At 62.2% G+C, this 25,956-nt stretch overlaps 1 protein-coding gene across 19 annotated transcripts in view; it reads right to left on the bottom strand.

Moving 5' to 3' along the window:
• The window catches only part of TSNARE1 (t-SNARE domain containing 1), a 127,647-nt gene that overhangs the window by 74,349 nt on the left and 27,342 nt on the right, over positions 1-25,956 (bottom strand). For 12 of the 19 annotated variants that reach the window (XR_002343045.1, XR_002343044.1, XR_002343046.1 and 9 more), the window contains exons 3-10: positions 25,460-25,583; positions 19,742-19,891; positions 18,398-18,895; positions 14,218-14,295; positions 13,363-13,432; positions 5,542-5,632; positions 2,965-3,039; positions 2,437-2,496 (exon numbers count right to left, since the gene is read on the bottom strand). Coding sequence is in view for 16 of the 19 variants with exons in the window: in XM_021088795.1 (XP_020944454.1) it covers positions 2,437-2,496; positions 2,965-3,039; positions 5,542-5,632; positions 13,363-13,432; positions 14,218-14,295; positions 18,398-18,895; positions 19,742-19,891; positions 25,460-25,547 (1,110 nt within the window). In the remaining 3 variants the exon portion in view is untranslated. Of the gene's footprint in view, positions 1-2,436; positions 2,497-2,964; positions 3,040-5,541; positions 11,519-11,626; positions 11,742-13,362; positions 13,433-14,217; positions 14,296-14,856; positions 15,121-15,590; positions 15,787-18,397; positions 18,896-19,741; positions 19,892-25,459; positions 25,584-25,956 lie in introns of those variants that run through there. The other 7 variants (XM_021088808.1, XM_021088810.1, XM_021088809.1 and 4 more) reach the window with 7 other exon arrangements.

Genomic DNA, 25,956 nt, shown 5'->3' with positions numbered 1-25,956 from the left:
CATTGAATAAGTACTGTATTTCTAGATTTTTTACACATCTTGGTAAGCTACGTTTTTCTCAAAAAAATCTGTATGTCGTCTAAGTTGTCAAATTCATCGGCATTAAGATGTTCCTAACAGCTCATCACTTTTTCAGTCTTTGAGGTCTATAATGATAGAGCCATTTTCATTTCTCTTAGTAGCAGTTTGTATTTTCTCTCTGCCTCCTGATCAGTCTCACAGGAGGTAACAATTTATTCGTCATTCGAGAGAATCAAGTCTGGCCTTGGTGAATGTGTCCACCGTGCGTCCATTTTATTTCACGGGTTTGTGCTTTTCTCCCACGCATTTTCTTTGAATTTAATTTTTTGTTACTATTGCTGTTTTTCTAGTACCTGAGACTGAGAATTAGATCCCTGATTTTCACTCTTTTCTAAAAGATGCATTTAACGCTATAAATTTCCCTCTAAGCACTGCTTTAGCTGTACCCCAAGTTCTGATCTGCTGCATTTTTTATTTTTGTTCAGCTCATGATTAGTTCTAATTTCCACCGTGGTTTCTGCCTCGATCTGTGGGTTATTTCAAATTGTATTCTTTACATTCTCAGTTCCGGTGGTTTCCTGCTACTAGATTCTAGTTTAACTGCATTCTGGTTAGAGAAGGCACTGAGCACTACATCACTCCTTTCGAATTTGTGGAGACTTGCTTCACAGTCCAGCATGTGCACTGTATGTACTTGAAAGAAAAATACATTCTCCTGTGGTGGTTACAGTGTCATAAGTACAGATTAGGTCAGTGTATTAATCTGCAGTATTGGTGGAAGCTTTTATGTTCTCACTGAATTTTGTCAGTTTATCGGTTGTCTAGAGAGATATTGTCATAATTTCCAACTAGGACTGTGGATTTGCTATTTTCCTTCTATTATTGTCGGTTTTATATTTATATTTCTGAGGCTATATTAGGCACGTGTCATTTTAGTGTGACATCTTCATTCGAAGAAACTTTTCATCCTTACAAAATGTACCTTCTGGATCTCCACTAATGCTTCTTGAGATGAGTCTACCGACCCTGATATTAACAGCGCTGCATCGGTTTTCCTCGTTGACGGCTGCACACAATGTATCTTTTCCCTTCCTTTTACTTTTCACGGTTTTCTGGGTTTATGTGTAAGGTCTGTCTCTTGTAAGCACCATACGGTCCTTCCTCTTTTAACCAAGTCTGATAATCTGTGCCTTTTATTGGCGGCGTCAGTCCATTTTAGTTTAATGCAAGTGGTACAAATCAACCACCTTACAATTTATTTCCTCTTTTTCCTATCTGCTTTTATTGACGTTCCTCTTTTTTTATTTATTTTTTGCTTTCAAGTTGATCAAGTTTTTATCACTTCATGTTCCTCCCAATTTACCTTACAGTTTCCTTTCACCACCCGCAAGGTAACATACACCCTGGCTTATCACGGTCTACTTAAGTTAGGATTGTTGCCACTTATCTGATAAAGAACTTCACAACTAGGCACCTTCCACCTCCAGTGTGGCCTCTGTGCTGCTGCTGGACCCGTGTTTTCATCTGCCCCCGTCTGAAGCCTCCCAAGTCAGTCTTGGCACTGGTCGACCACCACACGCCTCTAGGTGTTTAACCGTGTCCGTGCCCGGCATTCCTTCCTCTGTCAGTGTGCTCTGTCGGGGGTTATCTTCCTTCTCCTCCTTTTTAGAGAGTTCTCGGATGAATTCTCTCCAGTGTTGTTTTTCTGAAGATGTTTTCATGTCACCTTCACTTCGGAAAAAAATGTTTTCAGCAGATGTAGAATTCCAGGTTGGTGGTTAGTTTCTTTTCATTGCATGTCTTTCCACTGTCTTCCGGCTTCCACTGTTTCTTTTAAGCAGTCGTGCGTAAGCCTTACTGCTCTTTTAAAAATAATGTTGCCTCTAGGGCTTTGATATGCTCTTAAGCTTTTTTTTTCTGGTTTTAGTCTGCTTTTAAGATTTTATTTTTGCCTTTGGTTTGCAAATTTTTATTATGATGTGACTAAGGTAGCTTTTAAGAAGCAGGATAAACTTATTCCATTTGTCATAGAGCCTCTCAGTCTGTGGCTTAAAGTATTTGGGTAGTTTTGGAAAATTCTCAACCACTACCTCTTCAAACACTGTTTCTGTCCATTCTGTCTTCCTCCTGCTCCCTAGGACTCCGCTTAAACTCTCCTCTAGATTTTCTATCCACTCCTTCCCACGGGAGGTTAGTCTGATACGAGTTAGTCCTGCACAGCAAGCAGAACTGTTGGCAATCATGCCTCTATGTCAGGCCCATGCCAGGCACCTGAGGGCAAAGCAGCAGTTTCTTAAAAGTCTGTTTGTCAAGGTGACGCCCTCGGGCCTCCCTGCTCTCCCCGGGGCCCCAGGGGCTCCATGTTCTCTGCCGTCCCCTAATGCCCACTGGCCCCAGTAAAAACTCAGACCCTACCTGCTGCTTGCCGCCCCTCTGTGCTGTGGGAAGCAGTGCTCTGGACTTCTCCGCAATTTTCTGTGGGATAAAGTACAAGAGAAGGGAGATGGGAAGAAGAGAAAGAGTGGGAAAGAGAGGACAAATGGTCAGATAAACACGAAGCGCTAGACAATGACCAAGAGCAAAGCACAGCGTCAGCTCTGAGAACGGAGCTGCCACGGGACTCAGGAAGACCGGGCGCTTGGATGGGCGGGGGCACGGTCTGCTAGACGGCTTCCTTCCACACACTCAGGCTCCCTGGGTCTCGGTTTCCTCACCTGTCAGAACAGGTGACACCTGCTCCTGCCACCTCCCAGGGGACTGTCACAAGGACCCGCCTGAGCAGTGCTGCAGAGGGCAAAGACCCCGGCCCCCACACACTGCAGTCCCACCAGCTGGGTCCTGGCCACTAGCAAATGTTCACAAGGCTGGCCCTTCGCCTGCTTTGGGGGGTGGGGCTGCACCCATCCCCAGAGTGGGTGCTCAAGGGACCTGTGGGTGCCTCACCTTTTGCACCACTCCATAGCGCTGGATGGCATCTGAGAGCTGAGTTTTCAGGCGGTCCAGCTGAAGGCGCTCCTGCTGCAAAGAGAGCATGGGCTTCAACAGGTGGCTGAGGCCTCACCCTGCCCTGCAGCCCCTCCATCCCTGGGCACTTCAGTTCGCTCGACCCGGGTGCCCCTCCTGTTCCTCCAGGCAGCACCTGCACCACAGCCCCTGATCCATCCCTCTCCAGCCTCACACACAGCCTCTGTCCTGCTGGAATGGGACCTCGTCCCTCGTTCACCTCTGTGCCCGTGTCCAGAATGCTCCCCAGCACAGAGACGGAACTCAAGACATACTGCCAAACGAAGGGACTGGCAAGCCTTGGACCCTGGCACTGCCAGGCCATCGGGAGCTCCACACCCTCCTCTCTCAGCAGACATCACCAGGGCCAATGGAGCCACGCCAGTCCCAGGGTCCTTAGGTCAGGATGCAGACACGGGCTCCTGAGCCCCTCCTGCCCTCAGCCCCTCTCACCAGCTCCCAAGAAGGCCCTGGACACTCCCCAGACCCTGTGTCTCAAGTCACAAAACCTACCCCTTGCTGCCACCATGCACCCCATGCGAGCCCACGGACGAGAAGGAGCCACGGGTGCACCAGCAGGCTGGCCACGTTTCAGTGAGACCAGCTTTCCAATACATGGCCTTCAAGGGCATTTGGCGGGATTGGGCCTCACAGTCCCCCGTGTGGCTGGAGCTCCCTGGAGCCTGTTTCAGGGTCTGGTTTGTAGCTGACACCGTATGTATGCCCCAGGATAGATCTAAGAGCCCGGGGAGCTATTGAGCACTTTTGAGCAAAATACTTCCAGCTCCCCAGCCCACGTGATCCGCCGTCAGCTCCAGGTGACCGGCACAGCCTTTTCTGCCTGAGAGAGGCGTGAGCCATGCCAGCTCACCCGGACAAGACGCCCTCCCACGGGACTGCGAGAGCCACAAAGGGGACCTCATCTGTATCCTCCGCCTGGCATCGGGCAAGGTAAGCGTTCAACAAATGTGTGTCGGTTCTCAGATGGGTGGATGGAGGATGGGCAGGGGTGGTTAAGTCCCTGGATGGGCAGGTAAGCAGACAATGGACAGAAGGATGGACAGACAGAAGGCTGGTGGGCCAGCGGATGTGAAGGAGGAAGGAGGCATTAGGCTAAAAGCGATCCCTCTGGAGTCCCAAGGGGCTCGGCCCTGATTTCTAGCCCTTGTGACACACACAGAGTCGAGAACACGGGTTCTGGACCCAGAAAGACCAGGACTCGAACCTAGAGGGGCCCCTCCCAGCCTGCAAGGCCTCGGACAGGACAGGAGTGCAGGAATAAGGCACGAGGCCCCACGGGAAAAGGTGCATGAACACCAAGGCCTCAGCACCGCTGCAGACGCCGCCTGGGCTGCACGAGCCCTGGGCGAAAGGCCATGACCAGGGGCCAGCCTCGGGCCCCAGCAGCCAGGCCGTGATCAGCACATGGCAAACGGAGCAGCTGCTTCTTCCACCGAGATCTCGGGTACACTTGCCCATCCTGCCTGGGGACACCCATCTCCTGCTTCCAGAATGTTTCTTTTATTGCTTTTTTTTTTTTTTTTTAATCAAAGTGTTAAGTCCACTTTTTTTCACTTTCATTACAGTGTAACTTAAGTTTTATTAGGTAAAATGCACCCACTTAAGTGTACAATGAGGAAGTTTCAGTGGCACAGCCGTCCCCACGAGCTGGTTTTGGAGGGTTCCATTTTCCCCAGAGTCCCCCAAGTCCTCCTGGGACCCGTCCTGCTCCCGCTCCCGCCCAGGCCACCGCTGTCTGCTTTCTTGCTCCATGGAGTCATTCCAGGCACCTCAGGTGAACACAACACACCTGCTCTTTTGCCCCGGCCCCTCTCGCTCAGCGGGAGCTTGGAGCTTCAGCCCGGCAGCAGCAGTTCCGCAGTCCATGCCTGCCCACTGCTGGACACGTCCGCGGGGCCGGCCACGGGCCTGGGGCTCCCTGGCCAGAGGCAGGGCCTCTCTCCGCAAGGGCCACACTTTAGAGTTTAGGATGCGGAGGCCAAGCCACCCTGGGCCACGTGGAAAGAAACGGGCACCAAGTCCAGCTTCTCTCTCCCGCCTGAGGCTTAACAACACTTAACGTTCCGCGACGCCCTCCAACCTTTGGGGGTGGGTAGGGCGTGGGTCACAGGGCCAGCCTGTGCTCACCTGGCCAAGGTGGGTGCGAGGTGAGAGGCCAAGGGGGTGGGCAGCAGCGATGGGGCAGCGGCCTGGCGCGTGGAGGCCGGGACCGTGGAGAGGAGCCCAGTCTGAGTGCAAGGGCTGGGAAGGGGCACTGGAGCTGGTAGGTGGGTGAGGGGCACACAGAGCGGGGGGGAGGGCATCGGGCTGGCAGAGGGGGGCGCGCTTGTTCGGGAGCCCACAGTGCCGACACCACCCCCAGCCCGTGGCGGTGCCCAGGGAGTGGCTGAACACGCAACCTCTGCTGGCGAACGCAGGCCAGCCCTGCGGTCAGCTTCCGTCCCTGTACCCAGTGTCCCAGGCCCCTGTCCTCGCCCCCGCCCCCAAGGAACGTACCCGGGAGCAGCCCCGCAGGAGCTCGGCCGTCTGCTTCAGGGCGCTGGTGCTGGCCACGACGGTCTGGTTGGTCTCCTGCTGCGCTGCGTGGCTGGGCGGGGAGGGGACAGAGACAGGGAGCAGGCGGGGGAGGACGGGGATGCAGAAAGGGGGGGCGACACGGAAGGGAGGGCAGCAGAGTGGGCAGGGCCATGGAGGGAGGGGCGACCCCAGGAAACACGGAGCCGGGCAGAGGAACGAGAGCGGACAGGAGGAAGGACACACAGACATGAGAGGGGCGGGGCCAGGGGAGGGGCAGTGACGTGACATGGTGAGCTCGGGTCAGCATCCCCGGGCCCCCATCCCCCGTGGGCCCCGCAGACCCTGCACACAAGCCGCGGGCTTGGCACCTGCACCATCAGGACCCCGGCCAGGAGCCCTCCCGGTGGAGAGGTCCCCGGGGGTCAGCACTGGTCGGGCCCCAGCAGGTGGGTGGCCGCAGAGATGGCCGTGGGACCACAGGCCTCTGGGGGCCAAAGTGAGACTTTCGCAGGGAGGCCGGGCCCAGGGTCTCTCCCAGCCTCTTGGTTCACAATTCTGATCAGGACCCGGAAGAGGCTGAGGAGACCAGCCCCCGGCCAGCTTGGGGCTGAGCACTGTCCCCGTGGATGCAGTGACATGGCAGTTCCTGCCCTCAGGCCTCCTGTGGGCTCACACGGCCAAGGAAGGGAAGGACCCCGGCCTGGCTCTGGGCCACAGGCACCAGAGCCCCTCCCGACCCTCGAGCTGCAGCACGGAGGCCCCTCTCCGGCCCCCGCAGGACCCCCAACAGCAGCAGCAGGTGTGGCCCTGGGCCCTCCCAGGTTCAACAGGGGGAAGCTCCTGAGAGGCAGCCATGGAGCCGGGCCCCGTCTGCCGAGGCGGACCCTCGCAGGGGCAGGCAGCCCCAGGGCCACGTGGGGCCGCAGCAAGCAGAGAAAGGGGCAGCTACCCTGCGGGAGTGGGGAGGAGACCCTGCAGAGGGCGCGGTCTGGGGGCCCCTTCCTCCCAGGCTCCCAGCAGACCCCGGAACCAGCAAGACACGTGCGGTCCTTCCCCCTCGGGATGCGCTCTCGTGGCCACTGGTGCCACTGGGCCCGCCCTCCTCCTCGCCACGCCTGCCCGTCCAGATAAGGAAATACGGCAGTCACGTATGCCAACAAACCTGACAGCTAGGATGAAAGAGAACTCCCTGAACGCCGAGAATTATCAAAACTGACTCAAGAAGAAACAGAAAACCCAAACAGCTCTCTATGTACTGAAGAAATTAGATTTTTTCTTAAAAACGTTCCCCCAAACACAGGTGACTTCGCTATCAAATATTTAAAAGAGAAGTGATATCGAAACCACACAGATTCCTCCAGAACACAGACAAGAAAGGACACGTGCGTTTTAGGCGGTCAGCATGACCCTGACCCAGAACCTAAACAAAAATCCAGAAGAAAAAAGCCGCCAAAACCCTTCCCAAGATGTGAGAACCTTGGACCCAACCGTATACCAAGAGAATAACACAGCATCCAAGGAGGGCAAGGTCAGGGTAGCAGCCAACGTCGACTAAAGGAACCCTCGCCTTAACAGAACAAATTTAAAAGGGAGAGAATCGTCTACAGAGACTATGCAGAGAAAGCACCCAACAAAATTCAACATCCATTCCTGATAAAAGAAAAAAAAAAAAAAAAAAAAAACACCTCTAGGAAAGCTAGGAAAGAGAAGGGAGCGCAATCAACTGGATGAAGAGAGCCTGCAACATCTGACCAGCGTCCTGCCCCGCCAGGAGGGGTGGCCCCGGACTGCCACCTCCAGCAGCCCTTCACAGTCGGACGACAGTCTAAGCTTCCGAGGACACGTCTCTGCCACTGTAACGGGACAAGAGAGGAAGGCAGCACGGGGACGCAAACCCCCGCAACTGCCCGGGTCACAGACGACAGGCCCGTCTGCAGGAAGACCCAGGGGACGTGGAAACAGACCCCAGTTCCTTGTCGTTTGTCCCACCTTGCAGAGGGCCGAGCCCTTCTCACTGATCTGAACAGGCTCAGGATGGCCCTGACCGAAGAGGATGGCAGAGGCGACCCTATGCCTTCCGAGAAGGCGCTAAGAGGCAGAGCCGCCTCGGCCGTCACTGCCAGAGGCCTCCCCAGGGAGCCCTGAGCCGCCACCTGACAAGTTCAGCTACTGTGAGGCCGCGGTGCCCAGAGCAAGGGCACAGAGGCTCCGGGTGACCCCCCCAGGGCTCAGCATCTGTCACCCGTGAGGCTTCCCGGTGCTCAGGCCGGCTGTGGCGTCGCCCAGGCTCCGAGTGGTCCCAGCCGAGGCCCAGACATTCTGGAGTCGAGCAGAACCCAAGGCCAGCTTCTACCACCAGCTCTACCACCTGTGACCCCTCTGGCCTTGGGTCTGGCCCTGGGGCTGTGTAAGGTCCCCCCAGAGAGGAAGCCAAACTTCATGTCCAACTCGCCACAGCGACTCCCGGGCCCCAGGTGACAGGCGAACCCCACCCCGAGGTCCTAGGGACACTCCACAGCTCTGCTCTCGCTCGGTGGCCCCAGGAAAGCCCCTCCCTCTCCTGCCTCAGGTTCCCCATGTGTTAAGGGGGACCTGGTCTGGTCCGCTGGGAGGGCCCGGGTCGTGCCCTGGGCTCCAGAGGCAGCTCTGACAAGTCAGCGTGAGGCCAGCCCAGGGACCAGGGCCCCTTCCACCCAGGACGACCCTAAGCGCAGACAACGGCGGATGGCCTGGGGGGACCTACTCTCCCCATCCTGGTTCCTCAGCACAGCCCCGGGGGTCTCTGCGCGCAGGCGCGTGCGGTCGCGGCGGGGCTGGGATGAGGGTCCATGTGGGTCTGATGCTGCTGGTCTGAGCTCTGCGAGGCGGAGAGGAGACGGCCCGGCATGCGCCCGGGCTCTGGGCGCTAAGCCGCTCCAACAGCCGCCAGGCCACGCAACCGGATCAGCCTGCCTCGTGCCTCCTTCGTCCTCTGATGTGCAAGTCCTCTGCCAAGAAGGAAGAAAGGCACGGCTCACACCGACCAGGAGCCAGCCCCGGCCCCCGGCACTGCACCCCAAGACCCCAAAACTGCACCCCAGACCCCGACAGTGCACACCAGGACCCCGACAGTGCACCCCAGGAACCCACACTGCACCTCCAGGCCACAGCACTGCACCGCAGGACACCAGCACTGTCCCCCAGAACCCTGATACTGTACCCCCAGACCCCAACGGTGCACACTAGGACCCTGACACTGCATCCTCAGACTCTGACACTGCACCCCCAGGACCCCGACAGCGCACCCTGGGAGGCAGGCTGGGCAGACACTCCGCAGTCCCCTCTCAGCCCCCCTCAGGGCCACCCAACTTGCACGCCTGGCTCCTCACGCCCACAGGGAGTGGTACACCTTCAGGCCAGAGAACTGCTGAGGAACCCGCAGAAAGGCCCCTGCGTCACACACGAGGAGCGGGGCGGAAGCCTCCTGGGAAGGAAGATCCGCCCAGGCTGCACACACCAGCTCCGCTTCAGCGGGGAGGCGAGGGGCCCAGAACAGAGGGATGCGACCACGTTGCGGGGGCAGCCTTCGTGGGCACCCCCTGTGCCGGTGCCTGGCATCCTGGGCGGCGGGCACGGGCCGTTTCCCAGGGAGAGGAGGAGCTGCCAGCTCTGCACCCGCCCCCACCCCCCGCCAGAGGCCGCACATGCAGGGACACGGGCCACCATCAGAACCCCGGCCACCCACCTCGGGCGGTGTCCCCGCCTCCCTCAGGACGGCCTCCGAGGGAGGTGGCCTTCAATGGGTTCCTGGGGGAAGAGCTGCCCGCAGAAGGGGCTATGAGAGGGAGAGGCCCCCATGGGCCCCCGAGGCTGGGGCCGCCCGCCTGCCTGTTTCCTGCTCCAGGGAACCCAGCCCGCTGCAGGCCCCCTGCCCCCAGCACCACTCCCCAGGGACACCCGCTGCACCCTGAGTGAGGCTGGGACCCCCAGGCCCTTCACAGGAGGGAGCGTGAGAAGCGGAGGCCAGGGCTTCTCTGGGGCCACCAGGCCCAGCCCACGAGGGGCAGCACCCAACCCCGCTGTGGCCTCCGAAGGCTGCCTCTGGCCTTGCAGGCCCCTCTGTGCCTGGTCCCCATCGCCCAGCAAACTGTGACAGCTGGCGGGCAGCGAGGGTGAGGCACAGGGACACGGGCTAAGGCAAGAACCAAGGCCTCGCAGGGGCTGGGGTGGGGCGAGAGCCAAGCAGGGTGGCCCAAGCAGGGTTGGGGGGGGCATGATGTCCGGCGGAGCTCCAGGGAGCCGGCCCTCCTGCCTCGTTATCTGCCCTGTCAGGAGCCAGGAAGCCCCACTCTCAGCTCTGATGTCTGGGTGCACAACTGATGGCCTCACCCAGAGGGAAGGCGACGGGAGTGGTCCCCACCAGTGCGGGGTCAGGCCAGAGCAGGACGCCCTGAGACCGGAGAGCAGGGACCTCAGCCTGGACGGGCCTGCAGCCTGGGCCCCACAAGGAGCCTCCCTGCCTCCCTGCATGCCCCCTCCACACCCCAGCTCCCGTGGGGACCTGACGTGAGCTCCATGCCCCAACTCCTGTGGGGGCCCAACGTGAACCCCTCCATGTTCCAGCTCCTGTGGGGGCCCACGGGAGCCCTGAGCCCCCATCTCCCATGGGGGCCCAATATGAGCCCCTCCCCCCAGCTCCCAGGGGTGCCCAATGTGAGCCCCCACAGCTGCTTGGAGGAGCAGGGGTCACAGAGCACCAGGGCCGGGCACCCCCTTGACCTGCAAGCCCGGAAGGAACCTCCCTGCCTCCCACGGACACAGGCTACCAGAGCCGGGTGTGGGTTCAGCCACAGCTCAGGCCCAGCCCCGGCCACACCCATTGTCACTGACCCGCTCAGGGCCCCCTGCCTTGCAGACTCCGAGCTGGGCTCCGAGGCGGGGGTGACAGGGCCCCTGCCCACTGGCCGGCTTCTTGTGTGGAGCTCCTGGAGGGACCGTCTGCTCATTCAGCCACGACCCCCGAGGGCTGACGCTGACAAGCAGAGGCTCACGGCCGCCAGGCCTCGCCGTCACTGACAGCTCACCCGGGCCAGCCTGGGAGCCCGTGCTGGGGGGCCCGGGGGGTCCGGGACAGGGCCCGCTCTCAGGGGCTGACAGAAACGACGGAGCCCACTCCTGTCTCGTGCGAGATAAAACCAGCGCGATCCCGTGGGGTCCCGAGGAAGCTTATTTATTCTCTCGGAAGGACTGTCCCTGCTCCTGGGGTCAGACCCCACCCGCTCCAGAAGCGCCGTCTTCTTTTTTAACAAAACCACGGCAACAGGGACGCATGTAGTTTCTTTCCAACATCCCTACTCGGGAGAACAAAAAGCTGGCAACTGTCACTGTGGGGCAGACGCAGACGTGACTGCCTTACTCGTCGAGTCACTTTTTATTACTTGAGTTTCTTCGGCTGCGCCCGCGGCACATGACCATTCCTGGGCCAGGAAGGCACCACAGCAGCGCCCCGAGCCACAGCAGCGACAATGCCAGATCCTTAACTCACTGCCCACAAGGGAACTCCTCAAGTCATTTTATTTTACTTATTTTGTTAAGTCATTTTAAAACGCTAAGGGTCCATGAGGTGCGTGACTCCCCCTCAGCACGGGGTGATGGAACACTCCAGAAGGTCATGACAAGCAGGCCAGGCAGCCTGGTTGCAGCTGCCCTGCAGGGTGGAGGCGCCAAAGGCCAGGGGGTTCTTGAGGGGACAGGAAGGCACTGAGGGAGTCTGGAGGCCCAGAAGCTGAGGCTGGGAGGGGGGCAGACCCACAAGGGTGACAACATCCTCCAGCCACCAGGTCAGGCAGCCCAGGGCCCTGGGGACGCCACCCCGGGGCCCAACCGAGAGGCAGGAAGCAGCACAGAGACTGCCCACAGGTTCCTGCAAGCTGACCCCAGTGCAGAAAACAGGACGGGCCTGAGAGCGGCCCAGCATCTCTGCTCAACGATCACGCAGAGGCGACAGCGCTGTCCGTGCCTCGGAGGGGCGGCCTGTGACGGGGCAGACACCCCCGGCCTTCGGTGTAAAAAGCGGGATCCGGACCAACAGTTGCTTAGATCCAACGCTGCAAAACGCCCGTGGACGTGAGAGGAGGCTGGCAGGAGGCAGCAAGGGGCTAACGGCGCTCTCCCGCAGGCATCCTGGGCACCCAGGTTTCCTACAATGAGCATCTGTTACCTTCACCACTGGAAAACCAAACCTTACTTTAAAAACATACGTAAAGAAGAATTAAACACACAAAATCTGCCAAGGGTCCTTTGCTGCCTCGAGCTCTGGACCCCGCGACTTGGCGGGGTGGTCCCGGCCTGCCTGGGAGGGTAGCTTTCGGCCTGGCTGTCAATTGAGAGAGGCATGGCCTGAGCCACACAGCCGCGTCTCAGGGCCGCAGGGTCTGCGTGGGGGAGACGGGAGCTGAGGGCAGGAAGCAGGAGCTGCGGGCAGGGCCGAGCCCCCCGGGGAAGCCCAGTGCTGCTGCACGACGGCTGATTCCAAGGCACCAGGGATCACAGAAGACTGGCTCAGACTCAGAGCCCAGCCGGGCACCCAGCCGGGCGCCCCAAGTCATCAGGCTCCCTGCGGGAGTGCAGCCAGGCACCTGTGTGGACGAGGGCAGGCTGGGCACGTACTGAGATCCAACACGCGCATCGGCAAGCGCTGGTCCCCAGGCATTCCTGCGCCACAGGACTGGCCCTCGAGCTTGTACCCGCAGGACGGGTCCTCTTCCAGCTGCCACCACCTGCTCCGGCTGCCCAGAGCAGAGGTGGGGAGGGCTGGGGGGCCACGTGCTGTGGGGCGCCCTCTATCCCGGGAGCACTGTGGTTCACAGGGAGGGGGTGGGCGGGGGCTGGGGGTGCAAGGTTGGGCGGGACCAGGAAGGTCCCTGGGTTCAGGCACAGCGCCCAGGGCAGCTCCACGGTGGGGCGGCAGGGGTGGGGGCGCCCAGCTCAGCTCTGCCCCAGCACCTCCGGGACCCAGAGGCCCCCAGAGCCTCCTCTGAGCCAGACAGGCTTAGGACGGCCCCCCTCCCGAGCCACCCCAAGGCCCCGACCTCTCCAATGGACGTCAATGCCAAGAAGAGACACGCGGTCCCCCGCCCATGGCTCCCCATCCCCGCAGGATGGCTCAGGCTCAAAGAGGCGGCCTGACCGGCCCAGGGTGCCCTCAGGGAGGTGGCAAAGGGGACAGGGGTTCAGGTGCAGGCCTCAGGCTCCCCCTCAGTGCCCCCCACACCCCATGCCAAGGGCTGGGGGCTCATGGGACCTCCTGAGAAGGGCCTGGAGCCTTGGCCTGAACACAGAGCTGCCCCTGCCCCAAGCCGGGCCCCCTGCAGAGATCTGCTGTCCCCCCCTCACTCTGGGGTCCCAGCACCTGAGGGGCCTTTCTGTCGGAAGCTAAACCTCATCCCAGACCAGCTGCCTCACCCAACCCAACCCAGGGCAGGCCTCTGGGCGACCCCAAAAGGAGAGCCAGGGGGACCCCACAGGGGCAGAACCGAAAAACACACGGCCCCAGTCCTGCCAGCCTGCGTGCCCGCCTCCTGCAAACCGCCGTGCGGATGGCACACTCATGTCATGCCATGTCCCCATCGGTGCGTTCACAGCCCTTCCTGAGCTCTGGTGTGTGGCAGACAAGTTTGCGGGCAGTGAGTGGGGCAAAAAGTGAGCAAGAGATGCTCACCCCACCACCCGTGCCCCGTGGAGGGGGACACCCATGTGCGAGCCCAGCTGGCTGGCAGGCTGGTGTAGGGACGGGCACACCCATGTGCCCTGCACACTCACAGGCTGTCCCGCAGCTCCTGTGTGTCATCTGGCGTCCCCAGGGACTGGAGGCTCTGCTCCAAGGAGGTCACTGCCACGAGAAGGGGGACAGGAGATAAGAGACCCCCTCACTGCGCGGTGCATCCCCTGCGCTTCCTCTGCCCAGGGACCTGGGTGCCAAGTCCAGGGAGCCCACCTGAGTGACCATGCTCCCGCCAAGGAGAGGCTGGGGGGTGCAGAGGCCTCAGAGCTGGCGCAGCCCAGGGCCACCCCCCAGCCTCAGTCACACCCCCAGCAGAGCCCCAGGACAGCCCTCTTCCCAGGTGTCCAGGGACAGATACTCAGGCCCACGTGGGGCTCAGGGCTCTGCCAGCGGCCTTCAGTGGGCCTCGCCCTGTGTCTAAGGAGGGGGCTTCTCTGACCTGGGAGTGCTCAGGGTTCAGGGCAAACACCAGTGCCCCCCAAGGGGACAAGGAGCCCTGCCTGCCCGGTCCCTGGGTCCTACCGGTTGAGCCCTAGCCTCTCGCCCCAACCCCAGCCTGGTGACCTGTGAGTGCGCTGGCCCTGCCAGCCTGACGGAGGCACTGCTGCGCTCCTCTGGGGTGGGGGGTGGCATCCAGATCAGGGTGTGCGGCAGGGGAGGGAGCAGTGGGCATGGGGGCACTTGCTGGGAGCACCACCCGGGCTGGGGTGGCTCAGGACACGGCCCAGCCTGACACCACAACACGGGGTCATGCCCCCGCCACTGCTGTCCCAAGACCCCAGGCCCGGGCCACAGGCCAGCCTCGTCGGGGTGGCCACAGGCACGCCTCCCGCCCCCGTCACCCCGGCCTCCTGTGGTGCCCCTGCGGCCTGGGCCGGCGGGGGCAGACTCACCGTTGGAGTTGATTCGGAAGACATGGGCCGATGTCTCCTGGAACAGCTCCTGGAGGTCCCTCGGGTCCATCTGGGTGGCTGCGGGGAGAGGGGACGGGGACACACCTTCACCGTGGGGCCTGCGGGGGCCCAGTCCACCGTGCTCAGGAGGAGCCCCCACCAGCTGTGCCCCTCGTGCCCGGCGGAGCCCGAGAGATGGGACAGGAGCCACCGGCCGCCCACGGCGCTCAGGGAGGGAAGAACGGCAAGGAGGCAGCCCCTCGGCCAAGGCCCCCCGCCCCTCGCCACTGCCCGGCACAGCTGAGGGGCAGGAAGGGAGGCCCGCTGTCCCCCAGAAGACAGAGAAGCCCGGCGACAGGCTGCCCCGGCCTCCCGAGGCCCCAGTGTGGCACACGCTGGGGTGGATCTGACGGGCGTCACACGGGGACAGACCCGGGAGCAGGTGGCATGACGGGGCCGGTACGAGCTCCAGAACGGAGAGCAGTAACCAGGGCGCCCTAGGCCTGGGGGCGGGTGGGGAGGGGGCGCTGGGCGAGGCCGTCCCTGTACGCGGACGGTGCGGGGGACCCACCGGCTCACACTCATTGGAGCCCCTGAACCACAGCCAGGACCAGGCGCTTCACGGCCCGTGCGTTTTACCTCGAGGGAAAGACAAAAGTGCATCCTTCGGAGGAAGCGTGCGGAGGCCACGGTTCACTCTGAAGCGAGTGAAGACACGAGGGCGGGGGGAGGCGGCGGAGCCGGAGCTGGAGCCCGAGCCGAGTCGGAGCCGGAGCCGGAGCCGGGCCGGGAGGGCGCGGCCGGATGAACACACACACCCGGCGGTGGCGAGCAGAGCGCCACTCCGAGGACGCGGGCCGGCGGTAAATCCAGCAGGGACGGGGGACGTCCCAAGTCAACGAGCTGGGAGGCCCGGATGAACCCCAAAGCGGAAGGAAACAATAGAGAGGTCGATCAACTCGACACGGGCGAGAACACGGATGACGCGAGTCGAGGCCCCGAAGCAGTCAAGGAGCTCGATGGACTCCGGCAGCCCCGCTGAGCTCAGCGCGGCAAGACGTGCGGCAGCAGCCCGCGGAGGGAGAGGGGCGCACGCGGCAGGTCCCACGGGCCCTCGGACGACACGGAGGAGCCCCAGGAACCACCCGTGCCAGCGACTCTGACAACGGACAGCAACAAGCACGTCCCTCGAAAGACACCACACAGAGTGGAGCGGCCACGGGCGACAGCCTCCCCCAGAGAGGGCGCGGGCTCGGGCAGCTTCTCTGGTGATTCTGCCTCATGTCCAAGGAGGCGCAGCACAAATTCTCCAGAAACCCTTTCAGAAGGCAGGAGGGGCAACGAGTCCCTGCCCAGGGCAACCCCGACGTTACCGTTTCCGTGACCAGACGGCGTGGACGTCAGCAGAGACACAGGCGGACAGACACACGAGAAGAGAGGCGCGCAGCTCCCCGGGTTCAACCAACGGGGCGGACGACGGCACGTCCGGGAACCACGGCCCCAGATCCACGCTGCTCAAAAACCAGCTCAGCGTGGGCCAGTCTGCACTCCAGGGGTCTGACGGGTTCCCTGTATCCAGAATGAGGACAGAGCTGACGCAGGGGACAGGCCAGCAGCCCAGCAGGAGGCAGACGTGGATGCGAGCAGGAACCGCACGGAAGAAGATGATGAATGGACAGACAGCGTGGGCGCAGGAGCAGGCTGAAGCTGCAGCGGGGCTCCTCGCCACCCGCAGAGGGTGGCGAAAAGCAGCAAGAGAGCCGGCAAGGAGGGCTGCTCACAGCTGCCGCGGGGCCTGGAAGCAGTACAACCGCTGCGGACGACGGCTCAGCAATTGCCTACAAAGCCAAACGCACAGGATCTGCAGCTTGCCTCTCAGGTATGCATCCAACCCCTCTGCGCCCCCCGAGAGCAAGGACGTGCACCCACGCACGAACATTCTCAGGCCCTCACTCGGCCAGAAGCTGGCGACGAGCGGCCCACCTGGACAGGACACCAGGTGGGCCACTCGTCTTCCTGAGCAGTGGCAGGAAGAGCTATGGGCACCCAACACTGCCGCCGATCCTCAAACATACCAGGATGGGGACAGAAGGCGGAACCAAAGGAAGGCAGCCCGCAGGCCCCGTGACACAGGGACCCTGCCAAGAGAAGCCCCCACAAGGCCAAAGGCCAGGGAACACTGTCCCAGGCGGGGTAGCCCGTGTCGGGGTGCAGGGGACCAGCAGAGTCACGGGATGCTCAGCCCTGAGCTTCCCCGCGGGGGCTCCCGGGCACGTCCGGTAGCTGCATCCTTAGGGGACACGCTGTCCTTACACAAATTACACTTGGATGAAGCCGTGTTCTGGGTTCCATGGCGCACACCTTCACCCCCGGGGCCCTCGCCCGAGGCCACCACACAACGGTCCTCCAGGGGCCAGGCCCCACGGCCGGGCGGCCTTCTGGGCAAGCTCGAGCCCATCACCTCTCCCCCGGCACAATGTTTTCAGTTACATCTGCGGAGCGCCACACTCAGACCGCTGGGAAGGCGGACCCCTCGGCAGTCTCGGTGGCTTGGGGTCACAGCCTGCCCCCCGCCGGGGCTCTTAGGTGCAGGACCCTGCACAGAGCAGGGGTCAAGGACCAGAGATGGCAAGTGAGGGCACATACACAAGAGCACGACCCCAGCGACCCCCGGCCCCCGCAGGTCTGGGCGGCCACGGGGTGACAGGCCACACGTAAGAATCCCGAAGGCAGGGCAGGCGGGCTCTCGCTGGTGAACAGCAGAGAGCAGCCCTGGCGCCTGCGGATGGGACTCAAGGAGGGACAGCAGGGACGGGCTCGGAGGCGCTGGTGGTCCCGGGGGCGGCGGCCAGCACCTGGGCCCTCAGGGCTGGCTCCTGGGGCCCGGGTTAGGACAAAGGCCCAGGGGACCCGAGGCTCGGACACGAGGCTGGACAAGGGAGAAGCACGTCACCCGTGCCCGCCATCCCCACTCAGGGAGTCTCCGAGGCACCATCTCAGGCCTCAGCACACACCATCCCCCCCTCCCGGGACACACGTCCTCGGCCTGCGCAGCAGAGGGCGAGGGCGAAGCCGCGGGCAGAGATGGCTTCCACGCTCCGGTGCCACAGGCCCAACCGCCCAGAGTCCGCGTTGGTACAGACAGGCTCCCAGCCCCCCGCAACCCCCAGCACCCGCAGGAGGCTGCCCCACTCAGGGAGTCTCCCAGGCACCACTCAGGCTTCACCCCACACTGGCTGGGAGCGAGCAGAGTGGGGCCGGGGTCTGAGGGGAGCGAGGGCCACCTGTTGCAGCCCAGCTCTAGGCCAGCCCGGCCCACAGCAGCTCGGAGACATGACCCATGCAGCAGGGAGCCAGCACGGGGACCGGGCACCTCACCCTCCTCCAGCTCCACGGCTGCACCGCAAAGGCCGCCCACAGCAGTTCTGTGGCCCACGTGCCGCTGGGAGCCTGTCCCAGTCGCATAGCAGCCTGTCCCAGCGCTCTCTAGGCTCCCAGATGGCAGGCCTGTGCGAACCCTCCCTGACACGCTGTGCCCACCTAGAGCCTCCGTGGGGCATCAGGCCCCACAGAGCGACGCTGGCGAGCCCAGGAGGGGCTCTGCCTGAGCCTGGGAGGCCGCAGGTAACCCAGGTGACCGGGCCTCAGGTCCCCCCCACCTGCCATCCTGATGCTGCAGGGCCAGCCCACCCGGGCCAGGCCTCCTCCAGACTCTGAACGAGCAACAGAGCCGGAGTTCCAAGCCCAGCTGACCCCTGGTCATGAAACCGGCTCAGAAAGTCAGCACAAGCGTGTCATTTAACGGAGGAGACAGGAGAGAGAAGAGCCAGCCTATCTGGGCCTGCAGAGGCCAAGTGTGGAGGGGACCCTGTGCTCCGGCTGGGCTGTGCATGTGACAGGTCGGGACATGTCCTCCAACTGTAGGTCAGAGGCTGGAACTGGGCGGCCCTGGGAAGAGAGCCGCGTCGTGTCCGTGCTCGGCTCTGCACGGGTGGGGACGGGGGCTGAGCACCAGGGGAGGAAGCCAACGTCCCCCCTGAAGCACCTCAAGCTTGGGTGCTGTCGCATGCAGGATGGGCAGTGGGGCAGAGGAGGCAGGACAGGAAGGGTCCGAGACCGCGGCGGGGGAGGGACAGCAGCCTGCAGCGGCTACGCGCTTCTCGCCGGGCGAGGCACTCACCTGCGGGTGGCTCGGGGCCAGTGCCCCCCGACGGCAGGGCCTGGCAGGAGAAGGTCTTGGCCACCGCCTGCTCCACGGGCGTGAGGGCCAGGGCCTGGGGCCTGGTGGGGTCCGGGCCGGGGGCCGCCCCACGCAGCTCGCCCAGTTTGCGCCGCACGACGGCACGCAGGTCCCGCCACTTGTGCTTGAGGTCCCCGATGTCGCGGCGACAGTAGCCTAGCGCATTCACGGCCTGCAGGATACGGCTCCACACGCGGTACCTGCGGGCAGGCTCGGCCGCGGGCCGCCCAGGGCCGAACAGCAGCTGGTGGTGCCTGCTGACCTTGGCCACCAGCACCTCCGTCTCCTGCGGGCGGAAGTTGGGCTTCCTCTTCTTGGCCCGGGTGATGCCAGGCCCCGCCACCCGGCCACGGACGCCCGCAGCCAAGTCCTTCCTTGGGCCGGCCGGCGGCGAGGTGGGCTCTGGCGTCCCGCTGCCCTCGGTGGCGACCCCTGGCCCTGGAAAGGCACCAAAAGGCGGGTGTTTAAGGCCCTGGCCGGTGGGGTGGTGGCTGGGGTGGCAGCTGCCAGGCCGCCTCCTCTTTGCCTTGGGTTCAGAACGCTGCCACCCGCTCCCGTGCACGGCCTCTCCCTGCTGTGTGTCCAGCGGCCTGGGTCCACGTCCTGGCTGCTGCCTGGCTGGGCGCCGTCCAGCAAGGCAGCTCACTTCCAGACGCCAGCATTCATCAATGAGGGTCACCGATCCCCGCTGCCTCTGGCAGCACAACCGCACAAAGGGGTGAGAAGGCCGGGGAGGCTGTCTCCTGCCCGCGGGGACCAGGCCAGGGCTGCTTGCCTGGGGACAGCCCTCACCACGGACACGCCAGACAGACTGACCAAGAACCCCTCAGGACGCCACTGACCCCTGCCCAGCTGCGGAGTCCTGGCCTCGGCCTCCCCCCAGCCAGCCTCCCCCTACAGCAACACACCCAGACCTGCACTCCCCCACTAGCCTCCTCTGGGGGTTTCTGGGGCCAAGGCGCCACGGGAGCTGGCCCAGTCCTCCCACCCCGTCTGTCCTGCAGGGCTGGCCTTGTCCCTGGAGCCCATAGGGCCATGACAGCCTGGCAACACCCCTCCTGCCCGGGTCCAGCATGGCCACGCCACCCACTGTCCCTGGGGAAGGGAAGGGCTAGTGGGGGAGGGTGGGGACAGCCCAGGATGCCTGCTCCAGCCTCCCCCAGCACCACCAGCCTGAGCCTCTGGAATTCCCGCCCGCCCGCGTGCTGACCCGCCCTCCTCTGCACTCAGCATCTCTGGGTGGCCTTCCCTGGACCCCGCATCCCGGCATCCCAGTGGAAGTACCTCGCTTCCTGGCCCTCGGGCCTCTGAGCGTGCCCGCTGGCCCCAGATCGCCTTCCCCTTCCTTGCCCACACATGCGTCCTGCGGGTGGCTCTCTGGAGACGGGCAGGGGAAATGGCGGATTCCATATTCAGTCCAACATTTAGCGCACTCTACGGACAGCAAGGGATAGTCACAGTTATGCCCAGCCTGCCCACAGAGCAGCTCAGGGCACTGCTAGGGAAGCAAGGCTCTCACGACGGACAGAGAGAGCCCCAGGCCCTCCGCGCATCCACGTGGAGAGTTCCACTCGCTTAGACCCACCTCCTCCAGGAAGCCCTCCCTGACTGCCACCCCCTCCAGAACGCCCCTTTTACTGAAAGCCAGTACTACACACGGAACTTGACATTTTCCAACTCTTCCTCTGCACTCTAGCCCCCGAAAGGGGGTTCCAAACCAGGATGAGACCCCTGCGAGCAGAGTCTCAGCTGCGGCCCACATACCAGGCCAGGCCTTCGACGGGCATCACCTGGGTATGAAAAATGACGCACAGAAATGGAGAGAGGGCCTTGGGAACAGTAAGGGCAACGTGAAATCGCCACAACACCGACAGGGGGCCATTCCCTTGTATTTTATAAAAATATCATTTATGGGAAGTGGAAATATCATTATGGGAAGTGGAAATTAAAAAAAAAAACCCGGAGTTCCCGTCGTGGCGCAGTGGTTAATGAATCCGACTAGGAACCATGAGGTTGCAGGTTCCGTCCCTGCCCTTGCTCAGTGGGTGAAGGATTCGGCGTTGCCGTGAGCTGTGGTATAGGTCGCAGATGCGGCTCGGATCCCGTGTTGCCGTGGCTGTGGTGTAGGCTGGTGGCTACAGCTCCGATTCGACCCCTAGCCTGGGAACCTCCATATGCCGAGGGAGCAGCCCTAGAAAAGACAAAAAATAATAATAACAAAATAAAATAAAATAAAATAAAATATAAAAAATAAAAAATAAACCCATTCCCCTGACACGCGGCTGCAAAGCCCCCAGCAGGCTCAGGAGCAGGTGGGCCCCAGGAAGGAGAGTTTTCTCTTTGATGGTTTTCATTTGTCCAGAAACACTTCCTGGACAGGTTCATTGGAATCCCTGAGCCCCAAGAAATACAAGGTAAAGGCACTGACACCTCTGGAACCAGGCTGCCTTCCGTCCGTGGACCTTGGGGTCAGCAGAGGCAGTGGTGCCAGGCTGGGGCCACACGCCAGAGCCGAGAGCTGCTTGCGGGCCCTGCTCTGCCCGGGCTCCCAGGAGGAAGGCAGGTTCCAGAAGCATGCTCCGGGGAGACGCTGGGCCCCACTGGCTTGGACGCCGTCCGACCAGGTCAAGGGCCGAGGAAGTCCTGGGGAGCGATGGTCCCGGGCCCGTCCCGGCGCGGAGCTCCACGTCCGGGTGTGCCTGTGGCTCGAGGGTCCAGGTCAGGGCCCATCTCGCAAGAGGCAGGACCGGGGGCTCCCTCTCCCCAGGGGCTTCGTGGGGAGCCTGCAGGCAGGGCCTCCTCTGCAGGCGGACCACCCCGAGCCCAGCCCAGCGACTGCTGCCCGGCCCGCACCGTGGAAGCAGGAGGCAGGGCTGCCGGGCACCCGGAGAGGGGTCCCCATCTGCCTCGAGGCAGCAGGGAGGCCGCGGGCAACCCTGAGAGCGAGGGGCTCCCGGGCCTCGGCGACGGTGGCGCGGCCTCCACCCCATCCTGCGGGCTGTCATCTGGGGGTGACAGCACGGGGCACGCGGGCGTACGGCCCCGCGGCAGCATCTCCGCCCGCCCCTCCGCTGCTTCCTGACGGAGGGGAGGCCCGGCTGGGCCAGGGGGGCCGCGGCCCCCGCCAGCAGCCCCGAGCAGCCCGCCGCACACCCACGGGGGGCCGTTCCCGTCTCCCGGCAGCTCTGGCCCGACCGGATGAGGATCTGGAGGTTTCCCTTGTTTTGTGTGAGTTCGTCCTGTGCTCGTCCTCTGCCACCTTTGGCCGCATCTGTGACGGGATCGGCGACCAGGACCCGCGACCAGGACCCGCCCTGAGCGCGGCGTGATTAACCTGCGGGCCCCTGCGGAAGCCGTGACCCCCCGTGCCCGGCCCCCAGCAGGTCCTGGCGACGCAGCCGCCCCACACCTGGGGCCACCCCTCCCTGGGAGCCTTCCTGGTCCCCCCCCAGAATCACAGCCAGCAGCCCCGGTCTCAACAACTGTCACCAACTCAGGACAACGCAGACCCTTTCCTGACAGAAAGGTCGTTACCTCAGAAATCGTTTTCCACAGACGGCCAGAAAGAAGGAACCTACTGGGGAAATGAACTGTAATGCTAAACACGTCCTGGGTCAGAGAAGAAATCCCACCGGAACGAAAATATTTACAACAAGACATTCATTTAAAAATACTGTATGTTCTAAACGTGTGATCAGCTGGACATTTGCAATCTTAGGTGCTTTTATTAGGAAGGCAGAAAAACGGAATGTGAAGGAGGTAAACCTCCAACTTCGGAGTTAGAAAAATAACACAGCCTCAACTCAAGGGCGGGAGCACAGTAATGTGAAGATATGGGCGGAAATCCACACCAAATTTTAAAACGAGCATAGAATACAGAGCGAGAAAGTCAAGTCAGGTCTCTGGAGACGCCAAGTATCTGTCGATAGGGATTTATAAAAGAAGAAAACAGGGTGAAAGAAACAACACCAGGGATACACAAAGAAGAGGGGGCTGGCCGGTCAGTGAAACAGCGGGAACCCGCCCGGCCGAGCGCCCCCCTCCCGGCGGTGGCGGCCCGGCCGGGAGGTGGCAGAGCCGCGGTGGGAACCAGAGCTGTGCCCTTGACCCCGCAGGAAGGCCGCCCGGGGCCCCCGGGCAGTGCCACGCTGCTGCGCGCAGGTGTCTCAGCGAATTGGAACATTCAGATGAAGCAGACGTACGTCCAGGAAAACACGACAACGGACCCGAGAAGAAACGGGCAGCCTGGCAGCTTCCGCAGACGGGAGAGGGACAGGCCACCCAAAGCAACGTGAGGCCTCGGGCAGTGACCCGAGGGCGCGGGTAAGGCTGCACCAGCCACGGAAACCCCCACGACGCCCAGGGGACGGCCGGCCCTGGTTCCTGATATCACTGTGTCTGCTTTTCTGTCGGGAATGTTCCACGTTTAGAATGTTAAAATATAAGACGTAAAAATCAAATAAAACCCCTGGACTTTGCTTCTTCAAAAAAACAGCTGCACCTGCAACAAAGACCTGGAAGATGTAATTTGTTCCACTTTTTTTTTTATTATTATTTAAGGCCACACCCACAGCAAGTGGACGTTCCCGGGCCGGGGACAGAATCTGAGCGGCAGCTGCGACCTACACTGCGGCTGCAGCAACGTGGGATCCTTTACCCACTGGGCTGGGCCAGGGAGCAAAGCCCCACCTCCACAGCGACCCAAGCTGCTGCAGTCAGCCTCCTAACCCACTGCACCACGGCAGGAGCTCCAGAATGTGCCATTTCTAGCGGCATCCTTATAAGAGCAGCCAGAAAAACACGGGTTTTCATTTTGTGAAATTCAGTGAAAGGTATGTAAGCTCTTCATGGAGAAGATGATAAAACTTTACTGAAAGACGTCAAAGACCCGATAAACACAGAGGGACACACTGAGGGTTGCAAGACTGAGGAGGACAAGGGACTTCGGGTTTCACACATCTCAGTGGAGGCCGAGCCAGTCAGGCGACGAGGCTCTAAAATCCGTTCAGCCACGAGAGGCCAAAGCACCAAAGACACTTCCAAGGAAAAGCAGGTAGAGCGACGGGCCCTAAAAACCACCGGAAGTGACACCACCTCAATGAAAACTGGGGGGGGGGGGGTGTTGCACAGGAACAGAAAAAGTGACCAAGAGAACGGATACGGGACGTGCCCTGATGGCAGATGGGGCACCGCCGGTCTGCAGGAACGGATGGGACCTTGGAGAGGGGCCAGGACAATCCGTGACTCTGATCTGTCCCCAGTCCTCCTCACGCCGTGCACAAGACCCAATTCCAGGCGACTGAAAGACCTCAGTGTGAAAACATCACCCAAGCTTGAGAGGAAAGCGAAGGTTAGGGCACCGTCACCCGGTGGGTTTACTCGGCTGAACAGGAAGAGGCAGGCGAGACGGAGGTGACGGCGAGACTCAGGTGACCTCAGGTCGTAACTAAGAACTTACAGACCAAAAAAAAGGGGAGTTCCCGGCGTGGCTCAGTGGTTAACGAACCTGACAAGGAACCATGAGGTTGCGGGTTTGAGTCCTGGCCTCGCTCAGTGGGTTAAGGGTCCAGCGTTGCCATGAGCTGTGGTGTAGACGCGGCTCGGATCTGGCATTGCCATGGCTGTGGTGTAGGCCGGCGGCTACAGCTCCGATTCGACCCCTAGCCTGGGAATCTCCATATGCTACGGGTGCGGCTCTAGAAAAGACAGGAGACCAAAAAAAAACCAAACTTGCCCTCATCAGCTGGCACCACACAGAAAAGCCAGCAGGCGGGACAAGGGTTTCCTCTCCAGGACACCCACAGAAAGCGACAAACTCAAGAGAGAGGTGCACCGACAGAGTCACCAGGAAAGAGCCAAATGCCCCAAATCACATGGAAACGGGCCAATCCCATTAGTTACCGGACGAACGAGAACTCCCACCAGGAGCTACCAAAGCCTGTCCACAGATGGGCAGAGTCAAAGCCACCGCCGTCTGGTGCCAAGAGGACCCGGGAGCAGGGGCAGGTGTGCGCGACCACCAGCCAACAGGCTGGCCCAGCTCCCGCCAGCACCCCTGGCGCAGGGCGAACCCACAGCACCGGCACCCACAGGTCCTCAGCACCATCGCACAACACGGCCCAAAATGGGTGCCCGAACGGCCCCCTGCCCATGGAACAGGTGCGCCTGCCATGGCCATGCAGAGACCAGAGCAGAGACGGACGGGCAGCCGAGCAGATGGCTGTGACCTGCGGGCAAACCAGCAAAACCAGCCAGTGGCAGAATCGCACAATCGCACAGTCCCGCGACACGCAGGCTCAGCAGGGGCTGCTTAAGGAGGTGACGCGTGGGAGCGAGACCACGAGGCAGGGACGGAAGCCGTGCCCATGCTCGGGGCGGAGGGCAGGCCACGGAGCCAGGGGAGGCGCCCTGGAGTCTGTGCCGCCAACCCTCGGACACTCACGTTTCACTCCGCGTGCACACGCACTCCTGCTGCCACGCTCACTCACACTCGCATCTGCCCAGCGTCCCCAGGGACGTGAATCGGGCAACGCAGCCACACGTTCTGCCCCAAACCCCCTTCACACGGGGAAGCAGGGTGGCGAGGGAGCGGGTGCGCGGTCAGCCCGCGGGTCAGACAGCTCAGAGGACAGAGCAGGGGCTCGGCCCCCAGAAACCTCGAAGAAACCTCGGCCACAGCAGCTGCGTGGCCCGGGCCACCGCCTGCCAGCCACGCGCCTCCCGCCGGGGGCTCCCACCCTGTGCTCTGGAAGGCCGCTCACTCACCACGCTCCCCTGGCGGCCCCAGGCCACCGCAGAGGGACGGCAGCACCCAAGTCTGCCCCCATGGCAGGGCCGTCCCTCCCGGTGCTGACACAGTGCAGCACCCATGACCCTGACCCAGGGCCAGCATCACCCCGGGTCTGGAGTCACAGGCAGCAGTGGCCAGAAGGACGGAACCAACACAAGACAGCGGAGCCCCGCCCACCGCCGGCCCTGCCTCCCCGCCCCCGCTGTCCTTACCCAGGGGCTGATAGGCTTGACCGGAGGGCCCCCCAAAGGGGCTGCGGCTCCCCAGGCCGCCACTGCCAGCCATGGGCCCATAGGACATCTTCTCAGATGGTGGGGCTGCCACCCTCCTGTAGAGCTGGAGGCAACAAGATGGCGGGGGGGGTTAGTGCTGGGATTCGGGGTGCTCTCTGACCCCCCCACCCCCAGCCTGACTCCAGAGCCAGAGCTCAGCTCAGCCAGGGAGCCCCTCCCAGCTGCCCTCCTGTCCCTCTAGCCCCGCGTGGGGACCCTGGGAAGGCTGCCTCCCCGCAAGGACCCCTCACAAAGATCCCAGCAGCCCCGCTGGAGCCCCAGCTTCCCTGCCCTCGCCCACCTGGCTTCTGTGACTGCTGGGTGCCCCACCCAGGGTGGCACCCACAACCCCAGGGGGAGCTCAAGCACCATGCCGTCCAAGAACCTGCAGGGCCCAGGCACCTGCCAAACTTGTCTCCAGCCGGGCCCTCCCAAGC

The sequence above is a fragment of the Sus scrofa genome, chromosome 4 (assembly GCF_000003025.6).
Source record: "Sus scrofa isolate TJ Tabasco breed Duroc chromosome 4, Sscrofa11.1, whole genome shotgun sequence".
Classification (NCBI taxonomy): Eukaryota; Metazoa; Chordata; class Mammalia; order Artiodactyla; family Suidae; genus Sus; species Sus scrofa.
The sequence above is the reverse complement of the archived record's forward strand: the minus strand, read 5'-3'. Positions and strand labels throughout refer to the sequence as shown.